This window comes from Hypanus sabinus, chromosome 4, assembly GCF_030144855.1.
Source record: "Hypanus sabinus isolate sHypSab1 chromosome 4, sHypSab1.hap1, whole genome shotgun sequence".
NCBI classification, from domain to species: domain Eukaryota; kingdom Metazoa; phylum Chordata; class Chondrichthyes; order Myliobatiformes; family Dasyatidae; genus Hypanus; species Hypanus sabinus.
Window position 1 is genome coordinate 101036325 of NC_082709.1, and position 20995 is coordinate 101057319.

Sequence of the window (20995 nt, forward strand, 5' to 3'; positions counted from 1 at the left end):
GAACCAATTCACTCTATCTCAAAACTCTTACGATCTGCAGTTCCACTTTATCCCCTACCACATTTGGTGTTGTAAAACAATGTTTTCCCACCCCCCTTTTCCATTCAGAGATCAAGGTTTGTAAACTTCAACCACTCTTGAATCCCAGTCCCCCTACTGAAACACTCTAGAGTTCCTGATCCACCTCTTGAACTAATCATTGCTGACTGCCTTGGGTTGAACAATTGTTTTAACTTCTAATGCACATGTAACTATTACTCTAACTGCTCCTATTGACCCATTTAGTCATAGAACGCTATAGCACCGAAACGCGACCTTAGGTCCATCTAGTCAATGCTAAATTATTAATCTGCCTAGTCTCATTGACCTGCACCCAGTAACCTTCCATCTATTTACCTATTCAAATTTCTCTTAAATGTTGAAATCAAATCTGCATCCACCAGTTCCGCTGGGAGCTCGTTCCACACTCTAGACTAAATAAGTAATTTTGGAAGGGTATAACTCATTTTTCCCCTTCAAAGTCAAATGAGGTTGAAAATTTTTTTCTGTAAACAAAACCCTGATACAGACATGACCCAATTGCAACATTTTCTGTAGCGTTAGAATAGTTAACGGTACAAAAATTACAGAAATCTTTAATTTGCCACTGTAATTACTTAACTTTTTCCACAAATTGTGTTATACAGACGTAACTCAATAAAGACAGAGCCCAGAGCAGAAAATCAGTTTATATTATCAGAAGACAAAAGGTCCAATTTATTTGAGAATGACTTTTTTTGGACATAATAACAATATGAAACAAATTAGGACAAGCTCACAGGAATTCCATCACCTCAGCTCCACCAGACTAGTTAGTGTTTCTGAACAACTTACAGTGAATAACACAAAGGAACACTTGTATATTCTATACAAAGCACATGTATAATCTGCAAAGTTTTAAGTTTGTTGGGCACTATGAGAAATACGTTAAACAGAAAGAATCATTCAAAAATGGGAAAACTACTCTGAAAAAGCAATCATAAGCGGAAGGAGGTGAAAATGCTATTCCACCTAAAACAAATACCAACCTTGCGACTAGGAATATTGGGTGCATAATGACTACTTTAGCAATAGGTGTAGGTTATTAGTGGAATGTGTGTTTGACAGTCTAATTTTTGGCACTTTTACATGTTTTGAAGATAGTTATCTCTATTTTGATGCAACATTTCTCCATTCATATGACGCATGCAATAAAAACCTAAATGTTACTCTGTGGCATGTGTGCACTGGTGACCAGAAGTATAGTGCAGCCTCGCTACTGCTTAAAGTTGATTACTTTATTGGTTGTTTAAGTCATTTAAAAAAATAAAAATGTCAGTTTCACTGATCAAAAATGTCATTTATCTCACTGTGGCAGTAATGCCAAAAGTCAGTATGTAATGTGAAACATTTTCTCTCAGGGTATCTTACATATTTATATTTTAATAGAGTTCTCTCAAAAGATTCCAGGCTGTTGATTATATGGGAGGAATGGTGTGCAGGCTATGTTTTTTAAGTCTTAATCAAAAGGGCATGAGTTACACAAGAAATCAAATGAAATTACACTGTAGATATTAAATCTTCAACAACACAACGGGAGATGTATTTACTTCTGTGCTCTTTTCACACTTTCTGGAGATCCTCAGGAAACAAAGGCTGGATACTGTGTAAAAAGGGATGCCTGAGGATGTTGCTCCTAAAAGGAATGCTTCACAAGAGGCTTTGGCTGGACTGTGCAAAACCAAACAGAATCCAAAATGGATGCAGAGAGTATCAGTGCTTTTAAAGATTTACTGAGTTGAAAGTCTTGTTCAGTATATTATGCCACATAATGATACTGGTTGGCATTGTCTCGGTTCCTCTCCATATAATCCCGATCAATTAGAGACTCAATTCTCTTCTTCAGATCTCCAGGCTGAATGTTCAAAAAATGGGAAAAGGCAAAGAACACAAATAAGCAAAAATAAGGTGATGTAATAACACCTGGATAGTAACACAATTAACATCCTGTGAAATCAGCAGCAAAAATCTGAATAAAGTATTCTCCAAAATTTGCTCTGCCGTTGAAGCAAAAGTCAAGTGGTATGGTTAGCATCACATTCAAAAGTGAAGGACTCAAATAACAGCAGCTTTTTTGGAGTTCTGGGTGTTTATGGTTTGATTTGAAATGGATTTAATTTTGGGCTAAGCAAAAATAATCCTCTCAGCAACTTGAGTCTACATCAAGTGGTACAGCTTTATTTCAGGGTCAGAGTTGTACAGTTCAGACCATTAGATCCTTTCTGCCCATCTACACTAATCCCATTTGCCCACATCAGGAGCTTGTCTAAATACCTTTTCATCATAGTCATTTATCAGATATCACCACCTCCTCTGGCAGCGTGTTCTGGATATCAATTACTTTGGGTAAAAAAAAATACCCCTCAGATCCCCTTGAAAACTCCTCACCCTCACCTTAAACCTACGCTGCCTTGTTTTTAATAATTTTACCAGGGGAAAAGATTTTGACTACTGTCTCTGCCTCTCATAATCTATTATATCACTTATCAGGTCTCCCCCTGCAAGCCTCCTTCTCTCTAGGAAAAAGCCAGTCTACCTAATCTCTTCCCAAAAGTAAAGTCCTTCAATCCCACAACATCCTGGTTCATGTCTACATTTTCTCCAATGCCAACATACCTTTCCCATAGTGAGGCAACCAAAACTGTCCACAAGTTGGTGTAACTGGTGTTTTATAAAGTGTGACATAAGCATCTTCACTATCTGTGCCATGGCTTGTTTACCACCCTATATACCAGTATGCCACTGTCAGGGAACTAAGGATTTGTGTTTAAAATCAGTCCAAGAACAGCAATCATTACTGTTTCTGTATGAACCATTTCCTACTTCGGCAGCTCTGGAAGGTTTTCAAAATTTTAGAAAAGACAGAGGAGCAGGTTAAAAGAAAAGGGAAGGGGGGAGAATCAGGGACAATATCATAGTGTCGGACTCCTCCATTATGTCTCTCCTGAGTGCAGCCAAGTCCATTTGGGTGGAACTCAGGAATCAGAAGGGTGTAATCACACTGATGGATTGTACTACAGACCCCTGCATACCCACTGGGACATTGAGGAACAGATATGTAAACAGATTAAGGAAATGTGTTAAAAGAAAAAGGGTTATTGTCATGGGGGATTTCAGCTTCCCTAATATAAAATGGGACCTCCTTATAGGTTCAAATGGGGCAGAATTTGTTACATGATGGTCCAAAGAGAGGGTGGACCGTACTGGGTAATGGTAGTGTTGTGTAATGAGCCTGGCCAGATGATGAACTTTCAGTGGGTGAACAGTTAGGGAACAGTGATTGCAACTCCTAACTTTTCAGGATAGGTATGATCCTTGTGCGAGTTTTAAATTGGGTTAGGGCAAATTACAAGGAAATTAGGCAGGAACTACGAAGCATTAATTGGGAACACCTTTTTTTGTGGTAAGTCCACATCAGACACGTGGAGGGTGTTTAAAGATCAGAGTATAAGAAAAGTATGTTCCTGTTAAAAGAAAGGATGGGGATGGAAAGGTAAGAGACTCCTGGATGTCCAGAGAGAGAGAGGTGATGAATTTAGTCAAGAGGAAAAAGGAAAAGTATGCAAAGCTTTGGAAGTTAGGACCTAGTGAAGCATATGAAGAATAGAAAGAAGCCAGAAAAGAACTAAAAAGAACTAAAAGAATTAGGAAAGCCAGGAGGGACGTGAAAAGTCCTTGTTAAGAGAATTAAGGTGAATCCCAAGGCATTCTAACAAGAGCAAGAGGATAACTAGGGAAAGGATTCAAGAGTAAAGGAGTGAACATTTTCATGGATGCAGAGAATGTGAGTGAGGTACTTAATGAGAACTTTGCTTTTGTATTTATCAAGGAAAAGGATACAGAGAACCAGAAGATCAGTACTGAGTGTATAAATACAATAGGGCTGTTAGAAGTCAAGGAGGAAGTGTTGGGCTTCCTAATGAATATTAAGGTGGATAAGTCCCAGGGCCTGACGGGATTTACCCCAGGTTACTGAAGGAGGCAAGGGTTGAGATTGCTGGCACTCGACCATTATCCTTGTGTCCTCTAGCCACAGGCGATGTCCCAGAGGACTAGAAGGGAACAAGGGAAAATCTTGGGAACAATAGAGCACTGAGTCTCACATCAGTTGTAGGGAAATTGCTGGAAAACATTCTTAGGGATGGGATTTATGATCATTTGAAAACCAATGGCATAGTTAGGGACAGCCAGCATTGCTTTCTGCATGGCATGGTGTGCTTTACCAACTTGATTGAGTTTTCTGCCAAGGTGACAAGAGAGACTGATGAGGGTAGGGCAGTGGATGTTGTCTCCATGGAGTTTAGTACGGTGTTTGACAAAGTCCGTCATGGGGGGCTAAACCAGAAGATTAAGATGCATAGGGTCTGCGGTGAATTGGCTGTTTGGATTCATAACTGGCTTGCGCATAGAAGACTGAGGGACTGAAGGGACTTGTTCGAGCTGGAGGTCTGTAATTAGTGGAGTCCTGCCGGGACCTCTGCTGTATGTATATAAATGACCTGGATGAAAACGTAGTTGGGTAGGTTAGTAAATGACACAAAGATTGGTGGAGTTGTGGATCATGTAGAAGACTGGCAAAGAATACAGCACAATATTGACCAATTGCAGATAAGGACTGAAAAATGGCAGATGGAGTTTATCCCAGATAAATGTGAGGTGTTGCACCTCAGCAGGGCAAATGCAAGGAGACAGTACACTGTTAAGGGCAAGATCCTTATCAATGTTGCTGAGCAGAGAGATCTTGGGATCAAGTTCATTGGTTCTTGAAAGTAGCTACACAGATCAATAAAGTGGTTAGGAAGGCTTATGGAATGCTTACTTTTATTAGTCGAGGCACTGACTTCAAAAGTCAAGAGGTTATGTTGCAATTTCATCATGCTCTGGTTAGGCCACATCTGGAGAATTGCGTACAGTTTGGATTGCCCAACTATAGGAAGGATGATGGGGATTTGGAGAGGGTGCAAAAGAGGATTATCAGGATGTTGCCTGGTTTAGAGGGCATGTGCTATCACGAGAGGCTGGATAAACTTGGGTCATTTTCTCTGAAGCATCAGAGACTGAGGGGATATCTGATAAGAGGTTTACAAGATTATGAGAGACGTGGTTAGAGTGCACAGATAGTTTCTGCTTCCCAGGTCTGAAATGCCTAATACCAGAGGGCATGCATTTAAGTGAAAGGGGGATGTGTTTTACTCAGAGGGTGCTGGATGTCTGGAATGTGCTGCCTGGGATGGTGGTAGAGGCAAATATACTAGAGGCTTTTAAGAGATATTTGGATAAGTACATGGATGTAAGGAAGATGGAGGGTTATGAACATGGTATAGGCAGGAGGGATTAGTGTTTGGGTGTTTTTGATTTGCTTTTCAGCTGGTTTGGCACCACATTGTGGGACAAATGACCTGTTCCTGTGCTGTACTCTTGTAAGTAAATTAAGCAAGACAGCCTGGTATATGGTTCTATGGGTGTTGATTGGAGTTCCGATTTGACTGGAGTGAGGTGATTTCAGCTGCTGCAGTGATTGACCACACTTCCATTCTCATGGAAATAACTGGGAAAGGATCAGGAAAAACACTGGTCACTTTAGAAAACCAAGTAGAACTGGCCACTTCTCAGAAGTATAGTACCACCATTGCACGACTCCCATCAACAATGATTGGGGATGATTATCTGGTCTGTATAGCATCACTATTTGTCCCAGCCTTAAAAGCAGGAATTCAGGACAAGTAGCTCCTTAGCCATTTAGCCAGTGAAACAGCTGGGCAGTGGGAATTGGCAGAATCGTGTCAAGTTCAATCTGTGAGACATTACAACTGAAGCTGAGAGCAGGATGTCGCACACTGAGAGAAAGCAAGCAAGACCCAATCAATCAATAAACATCAGAAATGGCACGAAACGTGGATTCCCTTGATCTGTTCTCCCATTTAATGAATTGAATGGTTCCAATCCTTACTAGATAAACCATAATCTTGTACAAACTGTATCAGTCTCAGGTTTACAACTTACAGGATTGGATTGCACAGGAGAGGATGCTGGATTTACAAGGAAATTGCTCAAGATATAGCGGTTCATAAAGATTAAAGACAGGAACTGGCTGGTTTTCTTTGGAGCAGAGAGGCTGAGTGGGACTTGATTAAGATATGCAACATTATGAGAAGCATGGATGGGAAGGATTGCAAGAAAGTGTGGTTCTTATAACAAGGTGGCATAGATATATGATAAGGAGTAGGAAATTTAGAGGAAATCTGAGGATGAATTTAACTCAGAGGGAGGATAAAATCTGAAATGACTGCCTGAAGGGATAGACTCACACAATATTGAAGAGATACTGTATTTAGATGAACACCTGGCATAGAAGATGACAGGTCTGGAAATAGATTCTTGATGGCCAGCACAGACACGGTGGGCTAAACAACTTGTTCTAGTACCATATGATTCTTTGATCCTGTCGCAAACCACTCAGATGAAGATTTTCAGCTTCCAGAAAAGGATCCAATCTGGCCAGAGTTCCAGGAGTGAAACAGACACCTGCAATGTTTATTCCAACAAAAATAGTGCATCATTCAAAAATTAATTACCTTCACTGGAAACTTCAACTGGTCATAGAGTTCTGAAACAAGGAGGTTATGGCTGAGTGTCTTTCTCATTTTCATGATTCGGACTATAGCAGCATCAATTTGGTACTGTCTATCTTGGAATACTCGTTCAGTGGTACTTGTCTGCTCCTCAGCCTGAAAAATAGTAAGATGTCATACATATTCAGTTTATTATTATCCACCTTATTAATTTTCACTCTAATGCCACCGACTCTCTTGGGTTTGTTTTCTTGATGTTTCTCTATAACTAATAGTGTGTTATTCTACACACAACAGAAGAAACTGCATCTAAATTTTGCCCAGACTTTGATTTCTGAAACTGCTTAACAAAATATCTTCAGGTATACATTCCTATTTCAAAAACTGAGGAAATAGTCACAAGTGAATTGCCCAAAAGATGCTACAATATCAAGTGCTATTGAATAAAGGGTGCAGATATCAAATAACAATGCATCAAATTGATTTTTGGTAAAATGCCAGAATACTGGAGGAAATACATACAGTTTCCTTCATCTGGATTTGGTTAATCTTTATTCTAAACAGTTTGTGCTTGAACTCATCATTAAAGATAAGCTTGTCTCCATCTTCCACATCTTTCCCCTTGGGAACTTTGTTCAACACACGAGCTTTACCGCAAGCTAAAGACTGCAACGTTCTCCTTAATTCACTGTCCTCTATGGTAGAAATTAAAAACAGAACATATTTAACAAAACTTTAAATATTTTACCAAACTTCATCCAGAGACACATAACAAAATAGAACATCCATCGGTCATGCAGATAGCTCAGTAACAAAATGAAGTAGATGTATCAAATGTTGCATCTAAGTTAGAATTAGTATTAGGATGTGCACTTGGTTTTTCTAAAATCTCAAGGAGAAGGAAGCCTATTATTCCTATTGAAAATTGGTAATACTTTCTTTTTCTAGAACCATAAAAAGAGAATGAAAATGTGTACACTGTTTCTGCAAAAGACCATACATGACTTAAAACAATTCAACAAATACATCCAAGAGAAAGTTTAGTGAGATCGCAAAGGGATGTCTCAGATACTATTAGAGGTTGTTTATGATGGCTAGGAAATTTTTATGGATGCTTCTGGTGGAATGGAAAAAACTTTCCTAACAAGTCTACTTTTGGCTAAAGTTCAAAGACCAAACATGATTGCCCTTGCTTCAACAGACATTAATTCAATGTTTATCATGGGAGGAAAACTGAACTCATTTGGCTTTTAGACCTGCTTTAAATTTGACAGATGTTATACTTTGGTCAAGGAGCTGTAAAAGAAAAGCTGTAAGAAACTCGTAAACATATTGTCTGAGGTTAATGTACCAAAGGTTAAAGCAGCTACCAAAACATTAGATTCAAATGTTGCAAGATATTAAACACAATAATCAATTAATGGGAGTAGTTACTTCAGTGCTGGCTGGAGATTGTTGTCAGACATTATCAGTTATTATACAGGGTGCTAAAGCAGATGAACTGAAAGCCTGCTTTATATACCTGGGAAAATTTTAAATGATTACACTTGAAAACTGATATGTGCGTGTATTTATTTAACAACTGATCCATCGGTAAGTCTATTGAAATTACTCAGACTAGGAGATGGGAAAATTAAAAATTAAGCCTTAACAGGAATAATTTTGATGGAAACTATAAACTGAATTGTCACATCTCATCAGAACAGAGGAATCTTGGATTCCACATCCACAGATCCCTCATAGTTGCCACACAAGTCGAGGGGGTTGTTAAGAAGTATGAGGTGCTGGCCTTCATTACTTGGGGGATCAAGTGCAAGTGCCATGAGGCTCTTGTTATACCACATATGGAATATTGTGTCAGTTCTGGTCATCTTCACTATGGGAAGGATGTGGAAACTTTAGAGGGGGTGTAGAGAAGATTTACCAAGATGCTGCCTGGATTAAAGGGCATGTCTTATGAGGAACGGCTGAGCAAGCTAGGACTTTTCTCTCTGGAGTGAAGGATGAGAGGTGACCTGACGGAGGTATACAAGATGCTAAGAGGCAAAGTTAGAGTGGATAGCCAGAGATGTTTCCCAAGGTAGAAATGACTAACACAAGGGGGCACAATTTTAAGAAGATTGAAGGGAAATATGGGGGGGGGGGGGGGGGTGGTGAGTTCATTACATAGAGAGTGGTAGGTGTGTGGAACCAGGAGAAGTAGATACAGTAGAGACATTTAATCTGATCTATCTTTTCAATTCCAGCAACTTCAGCTCCCTGTTCAACTTGGTTGTGATATGAGTGTTAATAAGTGCCAGGAGGAATGGCAATGTATACCCAAATCAAGGAGAACTTACAGTTGAGAGTTTAGTGATATTAGCTGCAGGGGACAGAGGTGATTTTGAAGGAAGTTGGTGCAGTTTTCTTTATCATAGCTATGATGATGGTGAAAGCAAGTGTGGAGATCAAGAAGGGGAACACAGGTCTAGCTAATGCTGTAGGTACAGCCATCCAGATAAATGTTGAAATCTCTTGGACTTGTTTAGGTTATATATGAGGATCATGAAACAAGCTTTGTGGGTACCCATTCTTTGCCCTAATCATCTACATGACTGATACAGTTAAATTTCTAAACCAATGGCTTAATTCTCCAGAGTCCTGGTTTACTTTAGACCAGGTAGATACAAGACCAAGTTTACTACAGAAGGTTAGTTCTATCCAATTGTGAGGCATGCTAGTGTGGAATCAACTCACAGATCCTATTTCCACAGCACCCTCAACCAACATTTTAAAGACAATTGTTACAGCTGGAATGGGTCTGTACACTGCCTTGATTCTGAGAACATCTCGGAATGAGTTCAACCAGTCATACCATGGCAGGTGGCTTCCATTTGGCAAGATAGAATGGAAGCAAAAAAGGCTTACAAATTTAATTTAATACCTGATGTGCACATCTTTTAGAATCATTTTTGATAAAAATATATAGCTACAAATTAATTGCTGATCTTTTAGTCTGCTCTGCTACTTTGTCTGAATGCAGGAATTCTGCTGATATATTGTATTAGTAAGTGGCAACTCCCTATATCCTGGCTTTATACAATTAAATTTTATAAATGAAAGTTCTTAAAAATTTTAATTTAAATAGTTCAAGTTTGTTTAAAAGTTGACAATTTCCATGTTGTTTCCATACCTATGCCAGTCGCAGCCTTGATTTCTTCCATGCTGAACTCATTGTGCTCATTGAACATGAGCAACACCAAGGTCTGGAAGAGTGAAACCTGCAGTTCCTTTTTACCCTAGAGCACACATTGAAGAAATTCAAGATCAACTGGGAGCAAAACAAATGACACCAAAGTTTTTATGCTATTAAGGAATAACAAGGTTATAGAGGAAAAGACCATAATTGAATTGAATACAAAACATTTGAACATAAGATAAAGAGCAGAATCAGGCTATCTGGCCCATCGAACCTGCTCTGCCATTCTATCATGGCTGATTTCTTTTTCTTTCAACTGCATTTCCCCACCTTCTCCCATAACTTTTAACCCCCTTACCAATCAAGAATCTATCAATCTCTACCTTAAGTACACCTAATGATTAGATTCACTCTTCTCCCCTTTTCCATGGACAGAAAATAAAAAAGCCTGAAAGCTGAAGGTTTCGCCAGGTCCAAGGACAGCTTCTGCCCCACTAGGATAAAAATATTGAAGAGTTCCTAGCCATTAAATTGGACTCTTTGCTATAATCTTGCACCTTATTACCAATCAGCACTGCACTTTTTCTGTAGCTGTTACACCTTATTCTGCATTATTATTGTTTTTCCTTGTTCTACTCCAATGCACTGTGTAATAATCTGATCCATATGAACAGTATGCAAGACAAGCTTTTCACCATGTCTGTGCACGTCAGATTCATTTATTTATCACATGTACACCAAAACATACAATGACGTGTCCACTGGAGGCCTGAGGGTGGCCTGTCCATTTGTATCAACAACCAACACAATCTAAGGATGTCCTGAGTCAGCATGCAAGTGCCAATACACATGCTAGTGTCAACATAGCATAACCATCATGAACAACACAAGCAACAAAACCCCTTTTCTCCCAGCCATACACCCATTTATATTCAGACAGGTCTCCAATGCCAGGACAGGCCATCTACAGGCCTCCAGCAGACTAGCAGATAACGGACCTCCAACCTCCAGACCAGGGTTTCGACCTCGATTTCTTAACTCGCTGACTTTGGTCTTCAACCTTTGGGCTTCTTTCTTCAGTACTGACCCCCGGACTTGCTAGATCTCTGACCACAGGGTGCATGATCTTGGTCACTGCCAATGGGGATTGCTAGGTGTTCATCCACAGTGCTTGCAGAGTTGACATCCTTCCACAGAGATCACTGGCCTTTGACTATGCAGCACTCCAGCCTGGACTCTGGACTGAACTCATCCATGTCACTAAAGCCCTAAATCCTCTCGTTTTCCCCAAAACCTTCCCTAAAATGCAACCACGTCTGAACAATGATCTTAACAGACATCACAGCTTGGCACTATCTTGAGTGGGTAATAATAATTCTGCTCCTCTATTCAGGCCTTTCACCATCCCGAAGTTTCAGTGCGATTCTCTCCTCATTCTTCTGAACTACTGATCAAGACATCAAACATTCCTATGAATCTCCTCAGGACCTTCTCCAGGGCCAGCACCTTCCTTGGATATGGGGCCCAAAATTGCTTGCAATGTTCCAAATACAGTTTGGCTTATACTCACCAGTACATCATGCCAAAAAACCTTTAAATGTTTACTGTTGAATTTTAATTGCCCCAGGCCAAGTGGTGAAGGTAATACCACCATGTTTTGGAAAGGAAGATTCAACATTCAGACCTATTAATGGCAGTATATTTCAAGTTTGAAGGTCAGTTAATGTCATTCGCTGCAATGTAGTCACTGTCCACGAGTGGTAGTGGAAGAGAATGTGCAAGGTAGCTTAGTAGTTGTTTATCAAACAGGGTGCTATCCATGAGTTTAACATCATGTGTTATTGAAACTACACCTATCCAGGCAAATGGAGATCTGCAATTCAGAAGGAGGTATATGAGCAACAGAGCTGGGGTGGTGGGAAGAAGAGAAAGATAACAGATACAAGGTCTGCTGATTGTCCATTTCATTCCATGGATGCTGCCCAACTCACCAAATTCCTCCAGCAGTTTATCTTGATTGTGAAAAGCTTAGGTGGTAAATTAGGAGGCTAAGTGCATTAGGAATTCTGAAAATGGGAGAAAGGGGTTTTGCAAGGTTTCTGGCTTAAGAATCTTTGCCAGTGGATGTAGAGCTCGATGTCAGTTTGGGTTTCAAGTTTATTGAGATGCCACAATATAGGTACTAAGCTGGTTCTGTTCAGGATGGGTCATTTCAGTTCCTAGGGATCGACAGAAGGAATAGTGAAATCACGGCAGAGTATGAAATTGGCAGAGAAGATACAAAGGGTAGAAAGATCTAGAGTGTTAGAAACCACAGTTCTAATAAAGGTCATGAATAATGACCTGAAACATCAACTGCTTCTCTCCAAAGTAACTGCCTGACTAGGTGTTTTCAGCATTTTCTCTCTGTATTTCTGATTTGCAGCACCTTATGAGATAATACATTTGATACAGACACCATAGCTGCAAGCAGTTCTTCAGGTGTAGACTCACTATACTGTATAATTGTAGCAAGACAATTTTGGAAAGGTCTTGTAGCTTTAGTTTTTGGTCTTGTTTTTGTCTGGTGGATTTGGAGCTCTCTTCCGGGGAACGTGCTAGACGGTAGCGCGATATTAATACACAGCAGCCTCTCCAGACTCTGGATTGGGGATTGCCAAATGTTACGTGGATTTTCCGGCGTAGTCTGTTTTGTCAAATGCTTTTGTGATATCATTCTGGGGGAGCGTTGTCTCATTTTTTAACTGCATTGCATTTGTGGTTTCTAAATGACAATAATCTGAATCTGAAATGATCAATAAAAAACAGTAAATTGCTGACTTTTCACTTACTGTATGTGCATGTTTAGTGTACATTAAGACCCTTCTATACATAGAAAACATTTTCTATCTTTTCTATATTTGGAGAAGGAAGACTGAGAATTGGAGCGGGAGTGCGGCGGGAGCCATTTTGATTTCTCTTCTTTTCATTTGAGTTAAGAGAGGCGGGACTGCACAGGCATGTGACGTTGGGCAGTGAAGCATGGAAAATTTAAAAGGAACACAACCTTATACAGCGGGCAGCATCGTTTTGCAGGCAGTGGAGTGAGCCGGGAGCAGAGTGAAGGCTTAAGGGCTTGGGCTCAAAGGGCTTCGGCAGAAACGGGCGAGGCAAGGTAGGTTTAGTTTTCAATTTTTCCTGTTATTTGAGGAAAGGGGGAAGTATGAGTATGAGGGTAGCTTGTTGTTCTCGGTGTTGGATGTGGGAGGTCCTGGAGTCTCCTAGCCTCCCGGACGTCCACATCTGCGCCAGGTGTGCCGAGCTGCAGCTCCTAAGGGACTGTGTTAGGGAACTGGAGCTGCAGCTCGATGACCTTTGGCTGGTCAGGGGAGTGAGGATTTACAGGCAGGTTGTCACATCGGGGCCACGGAAGGCAGACTAGTGGGTCACAGTTAGGAGGGGGAAGGGGAAGAGTCAAGCACTAGAGAGTACTTCAGTGGCTGTACCCCTTGACAATAAGTACTCCTGTTTGATTACTGTTTGGGGGGGGGGGGGGGGGGAGAGAACAGCCTACCTGGAGAAAGCAACAGTGACCGTGCCTCTGGCACAGAGTCCGGCCCTGTAACTCAGAAGGGTAGGGAAAGGAAGAGGAAGGCAGTAGTAATAGGGGACTCAATGGTCAGGGGGTTAAATAGGCAATTCTGTGGATGCAGTCAGGAAACCCGGATGGTAGTTTACCTCCCTGGTGCCAGGGTCTGGGATGTTTCTAATCGCGTCCAAGATATCCTGAAGTGGGAGGGTGAGGAGCCAGAGGTCGTGGTACATATAGGTACCAATGACATAGGCAGGAAAAGGGAAGAGGTCCTGAAAGGAGAATATAGGGAATTAGGTAGGGAGTTAAGAAGGAAGACCGCAAAGGTAGTAATCTCAGGATTACAGCCTGTGCCCACACGACAGTGAGAGTAGGAATGGAATGAGGTGGAGGATAAATGTGTGGCTGAGGGATTGGAGCAGGGGGGCAGGGATTCAAGTTTCTGGATCATTGGGACCTCTTTTGGGGCAGGTGTGACCTGTACAAAAAGGACGGGTTGCACTTGAATCCTAGGGAGACCAATATCCTGGCAGGGAGATTTGCAAAGACTACTGGGGAGACTTTAAACTAGAACACTTGGGGGTTGGGAATCAAATTGAGGAGACTAGGAGAGAGGAGGTTAGTTCACAAATAGAGAAAGCTAGTAGACAGTGTGTGAGGGAGGATAGGCAGGTGACAGAGAAGGGGAATGCTCAGACCGAAGATGTAGGGGAGAAGGAAGAAAAAGGTAATAAATTTGTTTGCACTGTTAGGGATAAACAGAGAGCAAGAGGTGGGAGTTTCTTAAATGCATCTACTTTAATGCCAGGAGCATTGTAAGAAAGGTGGATGAGCTTAGAGCGTGGATTGATACCTGGAAATATGATGTTGTAGCTATTAGTGAAACATGGTTGCAAGAGGGGTGTGATTGGCAACTAAATATTCCTGGATTTCATTGCTTCAGGTGTGATAGAATCAGAGGGGCAAGAGGGGGAGGTGTTGTATTGCTTGTCAGAGAAAATATTACAGCAGTGCTTTGGCAGGATAGATTAGAGGGCTCGTCTAGAGAGACTATTTGGGTAGAATTGAGGAATGGGAAAGTTGTAGTAACACTTATAGGGGTGTATTATAGACCACCTAATGGGGAGCAAGAATTGGTGGAGCAAATTTGTAAGGAGATAGCAGATATCTGTAGTAAGCACAGGGTTGTGGGAGATTTTGATTTTCCACACATAGACTGGGAAGCCCATTCTGTAAAAAGGCTGGATGGTTTGGAGTTTGTAAAATGTATGCAGGATAGTTTTTTTGCAGCAATACATAGAGGTATCAACTAGGGAAGGGGCAGTGTTGGATCTCCTGTTAGGGAATGAGATAGATGAGGTGACGGAGGTATGAGTTGGGGAGAACTTCGGGTCCAGTGATCACAATGCCATTAGTTCCAATATAATTATGGAGAATGATAGGACTGGACCCAGGGCTGAGATTTTTGACTGGAGAAAGGCTAACTTTGAGGAGATGCAAAAGGATTTATAAGGAGTGGATTCGGACAATTTGTTTTATGGGAAGGATGTAATAGAGAAATGGAGGTCATTTAAAGGTGAAATTTTGAGGGTACAGAATCTTTACATTCTTGTTAGGTTGAAAGGAAAGGTTAAAAGTTTGAGAGAGCCATGGTTTTCAAGGGATATTGGAAACTTGGTTCAGAAAAAGAGAGAGTTCTACAATAAATATAGGCAGCGGAGTAAATGAGGCACTCGAGGAGTATAAAGAATGTAAAAAGAATCTTAAGAAAGAAATTAGAAAAGCTAAAAGAAGATAGTATGAGAGGACATGACTTGAGGATTGCAGGGGGCCCATTCAGAATGGAGATGTGAAAAAAAATTTTTAGCCAGAGGGTGGTGAGTCTGTGGAATTTGATGCCGTGGGCGGCAGTGGAGGCCGGGTCATTGGGTGTATTTAAGGCAGAGATTGATAGGTATCTGAGTAGTCAAGGCATCAAAGGTTATGGTGAGAAGGCGGGGGAATGGGACTAAATGGGAGATGGGATCAGCTCATGATGAAATGGCAGAGCAGACTTGACAGGCCGAATGGCTGACTTCTGCTCCTATGTCTTATGGTCTAAGATATGAGGTTGCTTTGGCAAGTCAGGTGAAAATAAATTCAAAGGGTTTCTACAGTTATATTAATAGCAAAAGGACAGTGAGGGATGAAATTGGTCCTTTAGAGAATCAGAGTGGACAGCTATGTGTGGAGCCAAAAGAGATGGAGGAGACTTTGAACTATTTCTTTTCTTCGGTATTCACTAAAGAGAAGGATATTGAATTGTGTAAGGTAAGGGAAACAAGTAGGGTAGTTATGGAAACTATGATAATTAAAGAAGAGGAAATACTGGCGCTTTTAAAGAATATAAAAGTGGATAAATCTCTGGGTCCTGACAGGATATTCCCTAGGACCTTGAGGGAAGTTTGTGTAGAAATAGCTGGGGCTCTGACAGAAATATTTCAAATATCATTAGAAACGGGGATGGTGCCGGAGGATTACCTTATTGCTCATGAGGTTCCATTGTTTGAAAAGGGTTTTAAGAGTAAACCTAGCAATTATCAATTGATCCGAGTGTAAGTTTGATGTCAGTGGTGGGTAAATTAATGGAAAGTATTCTTAGAGATGGTATATATAATTATCTGGATAGACAGGGTCTGATTAGGAACAGTCAACATGGATTTGTGCATGGAAGGTCATGTTTGACAAATCTTATTGAATATTTTGAAGCCATTACTAGGAAAGTTGACGAGGGTAAAGCAGTGGATGTTGTCTATGTGGACTTCAGTAAGGCCTTTGACAAGGTTCCACACGGAAGGTTAGTTAGGAAGATTCAATCATTAGGTATTAATATTTAAGTAGTAAAATGGATTCAACAGTGGCTGGATGGGAGATGCCAGAGAGTAGTGGTGGATAACTGTTTGTCAGGTTGGAGGCCGGTGACTAGTGGTGTGCCTCAGGGATCTGTACTAGGTCCAATGTTGTTTGTCATATACATTAATGATCTGGATGATGGGGTGGTAAATTGGATTAGTAAGTATGCAGATGATACTAAGGTAGGTGGCATTGTGGATAATGAAGTAGGTTTTCAAAGATTGCAGAGAGATTTAGGCCAGTTAGAAGAATGAGCTGAAAGATGGAAGATGGAGTTTAATGCTGATAAGTGTGAGGTGCTACATTTTTGTAGGATTAATCAGAATAGGACATACATGGTAAATGGTAGGGCATTGAAGAATGCAGTAGAACAGAGTGATCTAGGAATAATGATGAGTTCCCTGAAGGTAGAATCTCATGTGAATAGGGTGGTGAAGAAAGCTTTTGGTATGCTGGCCTTTATAAATCAGAGCATTGAGTATAGGAGTTGGGATGTAATGTTAAAATTGTACAAGGCATTGGTGAGGCCAAATTTGGAATATTGTGTACAGTTCTGGTCACTGAATTATAGGAAAGATGTCAACAAAATAGAGAGAGTACAGAGGAGATTTACTAGAATGTTACCTGGGTTTCAGCACCTAAGTTACAGAGAAAGGTTGAACAAGTTAGGTCTTTATTCTTTGGAGTGTAGAAGGTTGAGGGGGGACTTGATAGAGGTATTTTAAATTATGAGGGGGATAGACAGGGTTGACATGGATAGGCTTTTTCCATTGAGAGTAGGGGAGATTCAAACAAGAGGACATGAGTTGAGAGTTAAGGGACAAAAGTTTAGGGGTAACATGAGGGGGAACTTCTTTACTCAGAGAGTGGTAGCTTTGAGGAATGAGCTTCCAGTAGAAGTGGTAGAGGCAGGTTTGATATTGTCATTTAAAGTAAAATTGGATAGGTATATGGACAGGAAAGGAATGGAGGATTATGGGCTGAGTGCAGGTAGGTGGGACTGGGTGAGAGCAAGCGTTCGGCACGGACTAGAAGGGCCAAGGTGGCCTGCTTCCGTGCTGTAATTGTTATGTGTGTAAGGGGTTTCTTCTTATATGTTACTGCTAAGGCTACTAAAATGGCTTCTTTGTTATCTTAACTGGTGAGAGAGTGCTTGCTCTCGCAGCTTGTTTGGGTTATAATTACTGATAACGAGAATTGTATTCATTAGTTAACCAGTTGGGATAGCTGTTCTTTCTTATGGGTCTGTAAGCTAGTGTTGCACGGGCTTTTGAGGAGAAGGCGCGAGGGGGTTGGAGAGAGAAGACGTGGTGTTGTAAACTGGACGACGGAAAGGACCCTGAGTGGGGGTCCGAGGCCCAGGATTTCAGCGAGGAGAGGAGACGAGGTCAGATTCTTATGGAATGTCTGGTTGACCACCATTGTTGTTCCCAGGCGGCGGGTTGAGGAGGTCGGAGGGGATCGAATGGTCGCAAGAAGACTTCGTTAACTGAGCTCCAATGGTTGTGCATTAAGTGGTTGGACTTGGATAAGTTTGGCACCTTTTACTTTTCCTTTTATATTGTATCTCTATTAAGTAAATAGTTCCAGTAAGATCTAGAAAGTGTAATCATTTAAATCGCATATGGTGTACTGTCTGTTATTTGGCTTGGTGGGACATCGCACAACATCTACACAAGCTGATTGCCCTGTTTGGTGGGGCTGAAGGCTGCTCCCCCTAGATGGAAATGAGCTGAGTGAGCCTGAGGCTTACCAGGGAGCTATGTATGGTTATATGGTTTTCATCTGTTGTCATCTTGTTTACTTACTTACATTTCCATCTACCTTGGCTGGGACCCTGCAATATCCTATTGCTCACTTTGGACACATAACACCTTCCAAATTGTTAATATAATTTGAATATCTGATCTCCATGGTAACATTTAAACAATCCCTCACCTGTGTTCATGTGCATGGAGATGCTGAGAAATTAAAATATTGATTAGCCATGATTTAACAGTATAAAGTATCACAGAGCTAAATGGTCTGGTCCTTCTGTGTATCTCCCTCTTTCAAGTTGGTCAGCTAATGGAAGAAATGTTTATATTAATCTATCTACCAAGCCATTCTATATACCAATCTGTGATGGGTAATTTGGAAAGATCAGCACCTCTTTTATTTACGTATGCAACAATATGTTTAAAAATATTTATGTCAAACTATTACCTCTTTAAAATCTGCTTTCAAAACTGAATGCCCTAATGTGGCCTGCCACTGTAGTTTCCTCCCACTGTGTTTTCCGAGGTAGAATGTCTTAAATACCTCCTGTAATTTCACCATCTGAAAACATAATGAAATGTAACATACATTATGAAGACAAAAACTTATGCTCCTTTGCACAGGTGGCCTCGCAGCTCACTGCTGATAGTTAATAGAATTACCATATTAGTTGCATGCAGCTACCATTTCCTCACTGCCCTCAATATTTTTCTCCAAGTATTTATTCAGCCCCCATTTCAAATTACTTTTGCTTTCAAATGCTTCCATCATCTTTTTAACTTTCACTCTACATCCTAACTCAGTGCACAAAATTCTCATTATCCATCCAATTATTCTGCCAGTTACGTTAAATCTGTGTTATTACATCTGCCAAAGGAAACCATCTCCTCTATGAAAACTGCTCAAATTATTTTTTTTCATATCACCTCCTCCCTCACTTCCATTCAGAGCCCCAAGCAGTCCTTCCAGGTGAGGCAACCCTTCGCCTGTGAATCTGTTGAGGCTGTCTATTCAGGTGTTCCCGATGAAGCTTCCTCTACATTGGTGAGACCCATCGTGAATTGGGTGACCGCTTCATCGAGCACCTCCACCCCATCTGCCAAAAGCAGAACTTCCCAGTGGTCCAACAGTTTAATTCCAATTGCCATTTCCATTCTGATGTGTCAGTCTATGGCTGACTTCTTGTGCCATAATGAGGCAACATAATGAAGTAACATCTTATATTCCATCAGAGTACCCTTCAACCCGATGTCATGAATATCAATTTCTCCTTCCAGTAAAAAAAAATTCCTCTCCCTTCCCCTCTTCTTCTATTCCCCACTCTGGCCTCTTAGCTCTTTGCACCTGCCCATCACCTCTCCCCGGTGCCCCTTTTTCTTCCTGATGTCTACTCTTTACTTCTATCAGATTCTTCCTCTCAGCCCTAAAACATTCGCACCCACCTGGCTTCACCTCAACACCTTCTAGCTATCCTCTGTCCCTCCCCCCCCAACCTATTTATTCGGGCACCTTCCCCCTTTCTTTCCAGTCACGAAGATAGGTTTTGGCCTGAAATGTCAACTGTTTGTTCATTTCCATGGTTGCTAACTGACTTGCTGAGTTTCTCTAGCATTATGTGCATTGCTTTGGATTTTCAGCATCTGCAGAACTTTTTGTTCCTTGACTTTCATAGTTCTGTGCAAATATTTTAAACTCTCTAATCCTGCACAAGCTGTGAGGAAAATTCTATTTCCCTCTAAAATACATAGGAGCAGAATTAGGCCATTCGGCCCATTGACTCTGCTATTCCATCATGGCTGATTTTTTTTTATCCCTGTCAACCCCACTCTCCTGTCTTTTCCCTGCAGAATTTGATGCCCTTATTTGTCAAGAACCTTTTAAGCTCTGCTTTAAACAAATCCAGTGACTTGGTCTCCACTGGCAATAACTTCCACAGATTCACCACACTCTGGCTGAAGAAATACCTCATCATCTGTGTTCTAAAGGGACATCCTATACTATTCTGAGGCTCTGCCCACTCCTCCCCACATCCAATCTATCTAGGCTTTTCAATATTCGATAGGTTTCAATGGTATCCCCGCCTCATTCTTGTAAACTCCACAAATCCAGGCCAGGCATCAAACACTCCTCATACTTTCCCAGAATCATATGTGTGAACCTCCTCTGAACCCTCTTCAATGCCAGCACATCTTTCTTAGATAAAGAACCTAAAACTGTTCACAACCAAGTGTGGCTTGACTGAAACCTCAGCATTACATCCTTGCTATTATATTCTCATCCTCTCAAAGTAAATGCTAACATTGCATTTGCCTTCCTAACCACCGACTCAACCTGCAAGGTAACCCTGAACAAGGACTCCTAAGTCCCTTTGAACCCTGATTTCTCCCTGTTTAGAAAACAGTCTAAGCCTTTATTCTTTCTACCAAAGTGGATGACCATATACTATATCCCATCTGTCACTTCTTTACCCAGTGTACTAATCGGACCCTCTGCAGACTCCCTGCTTCCTTAACATTTCCTGCCCCTTCACCTATCATCCAAATCACTGACATATAATGTGAAAAGCAGTCCAAACGTTAACCCTTACAAAACACCACAAAACACCAGCAGCAAGCCAGAAAAGGCCCTCTTTATTCCCATTCTTTGCTTCCTGCCAGTCAGGCAAGATTCTGTCCATGCTAGTATCTTTCCTGTAATATTGTGGGCTCTTATCTCATTTAGCAGCCTCATCTATGCTTCCTTGAGTCCTTCACCAATAGAAAAAGAATCTTTATCAACCCTGTCTATATACTCCATGATTTTAAATACCTTTTTAAGAGCTCCTTCTCGGCTCCAAGGTGACAACTCTAGTCTTTCTAATCTATTCATACAACTAAAGTTCTTCCTTGGTCCCATTTTGAAAAATCTCTTTTATATCATTCCAAAACATAGCAGCCAGAATGGGAC

The 20995-nt window shown here is 41.0% G+C and overlaps 1 protein-coding gene across 2 annotated transcripts in view; it reads right to left on the reverse strand.

Annotated features, from left to right (window-relative positions):
- Positions 1–722: 722 nt before the first annotated feature.
- The window catches only part of LOC132393030 (cullin-4B-like), an 89624-nt gene continuing 69351 nt past the window's right edge, over positions 723–20995 (reverse strand). For both annotated transcript variants that reach the window (XM_059967738.1, XM_059967739.1), the window contains exons 16-20: positions 18497–18610; positions 9823–9928; positions 7173–7345; positions 6654–6806; positions 723–1933 (exon numbers count right to left, since the gene is read on the reverse strand). In XM_059967738.1, coding sequence (XP_059823721.1) covers positions 1838–1933; positions 6654–6806; positions 7173–7345; positions 9823–9928; positions 18497–18610 — 642 coding nt within the window. In that variant the 3' untranslated portion in view covers positions 723–1837. The remainder of the gene's footprint in view (positions 1934–6653; positions 6807–7172; positions 7346–9822; positions 9929–18496; positions 18611–20995) is intronic.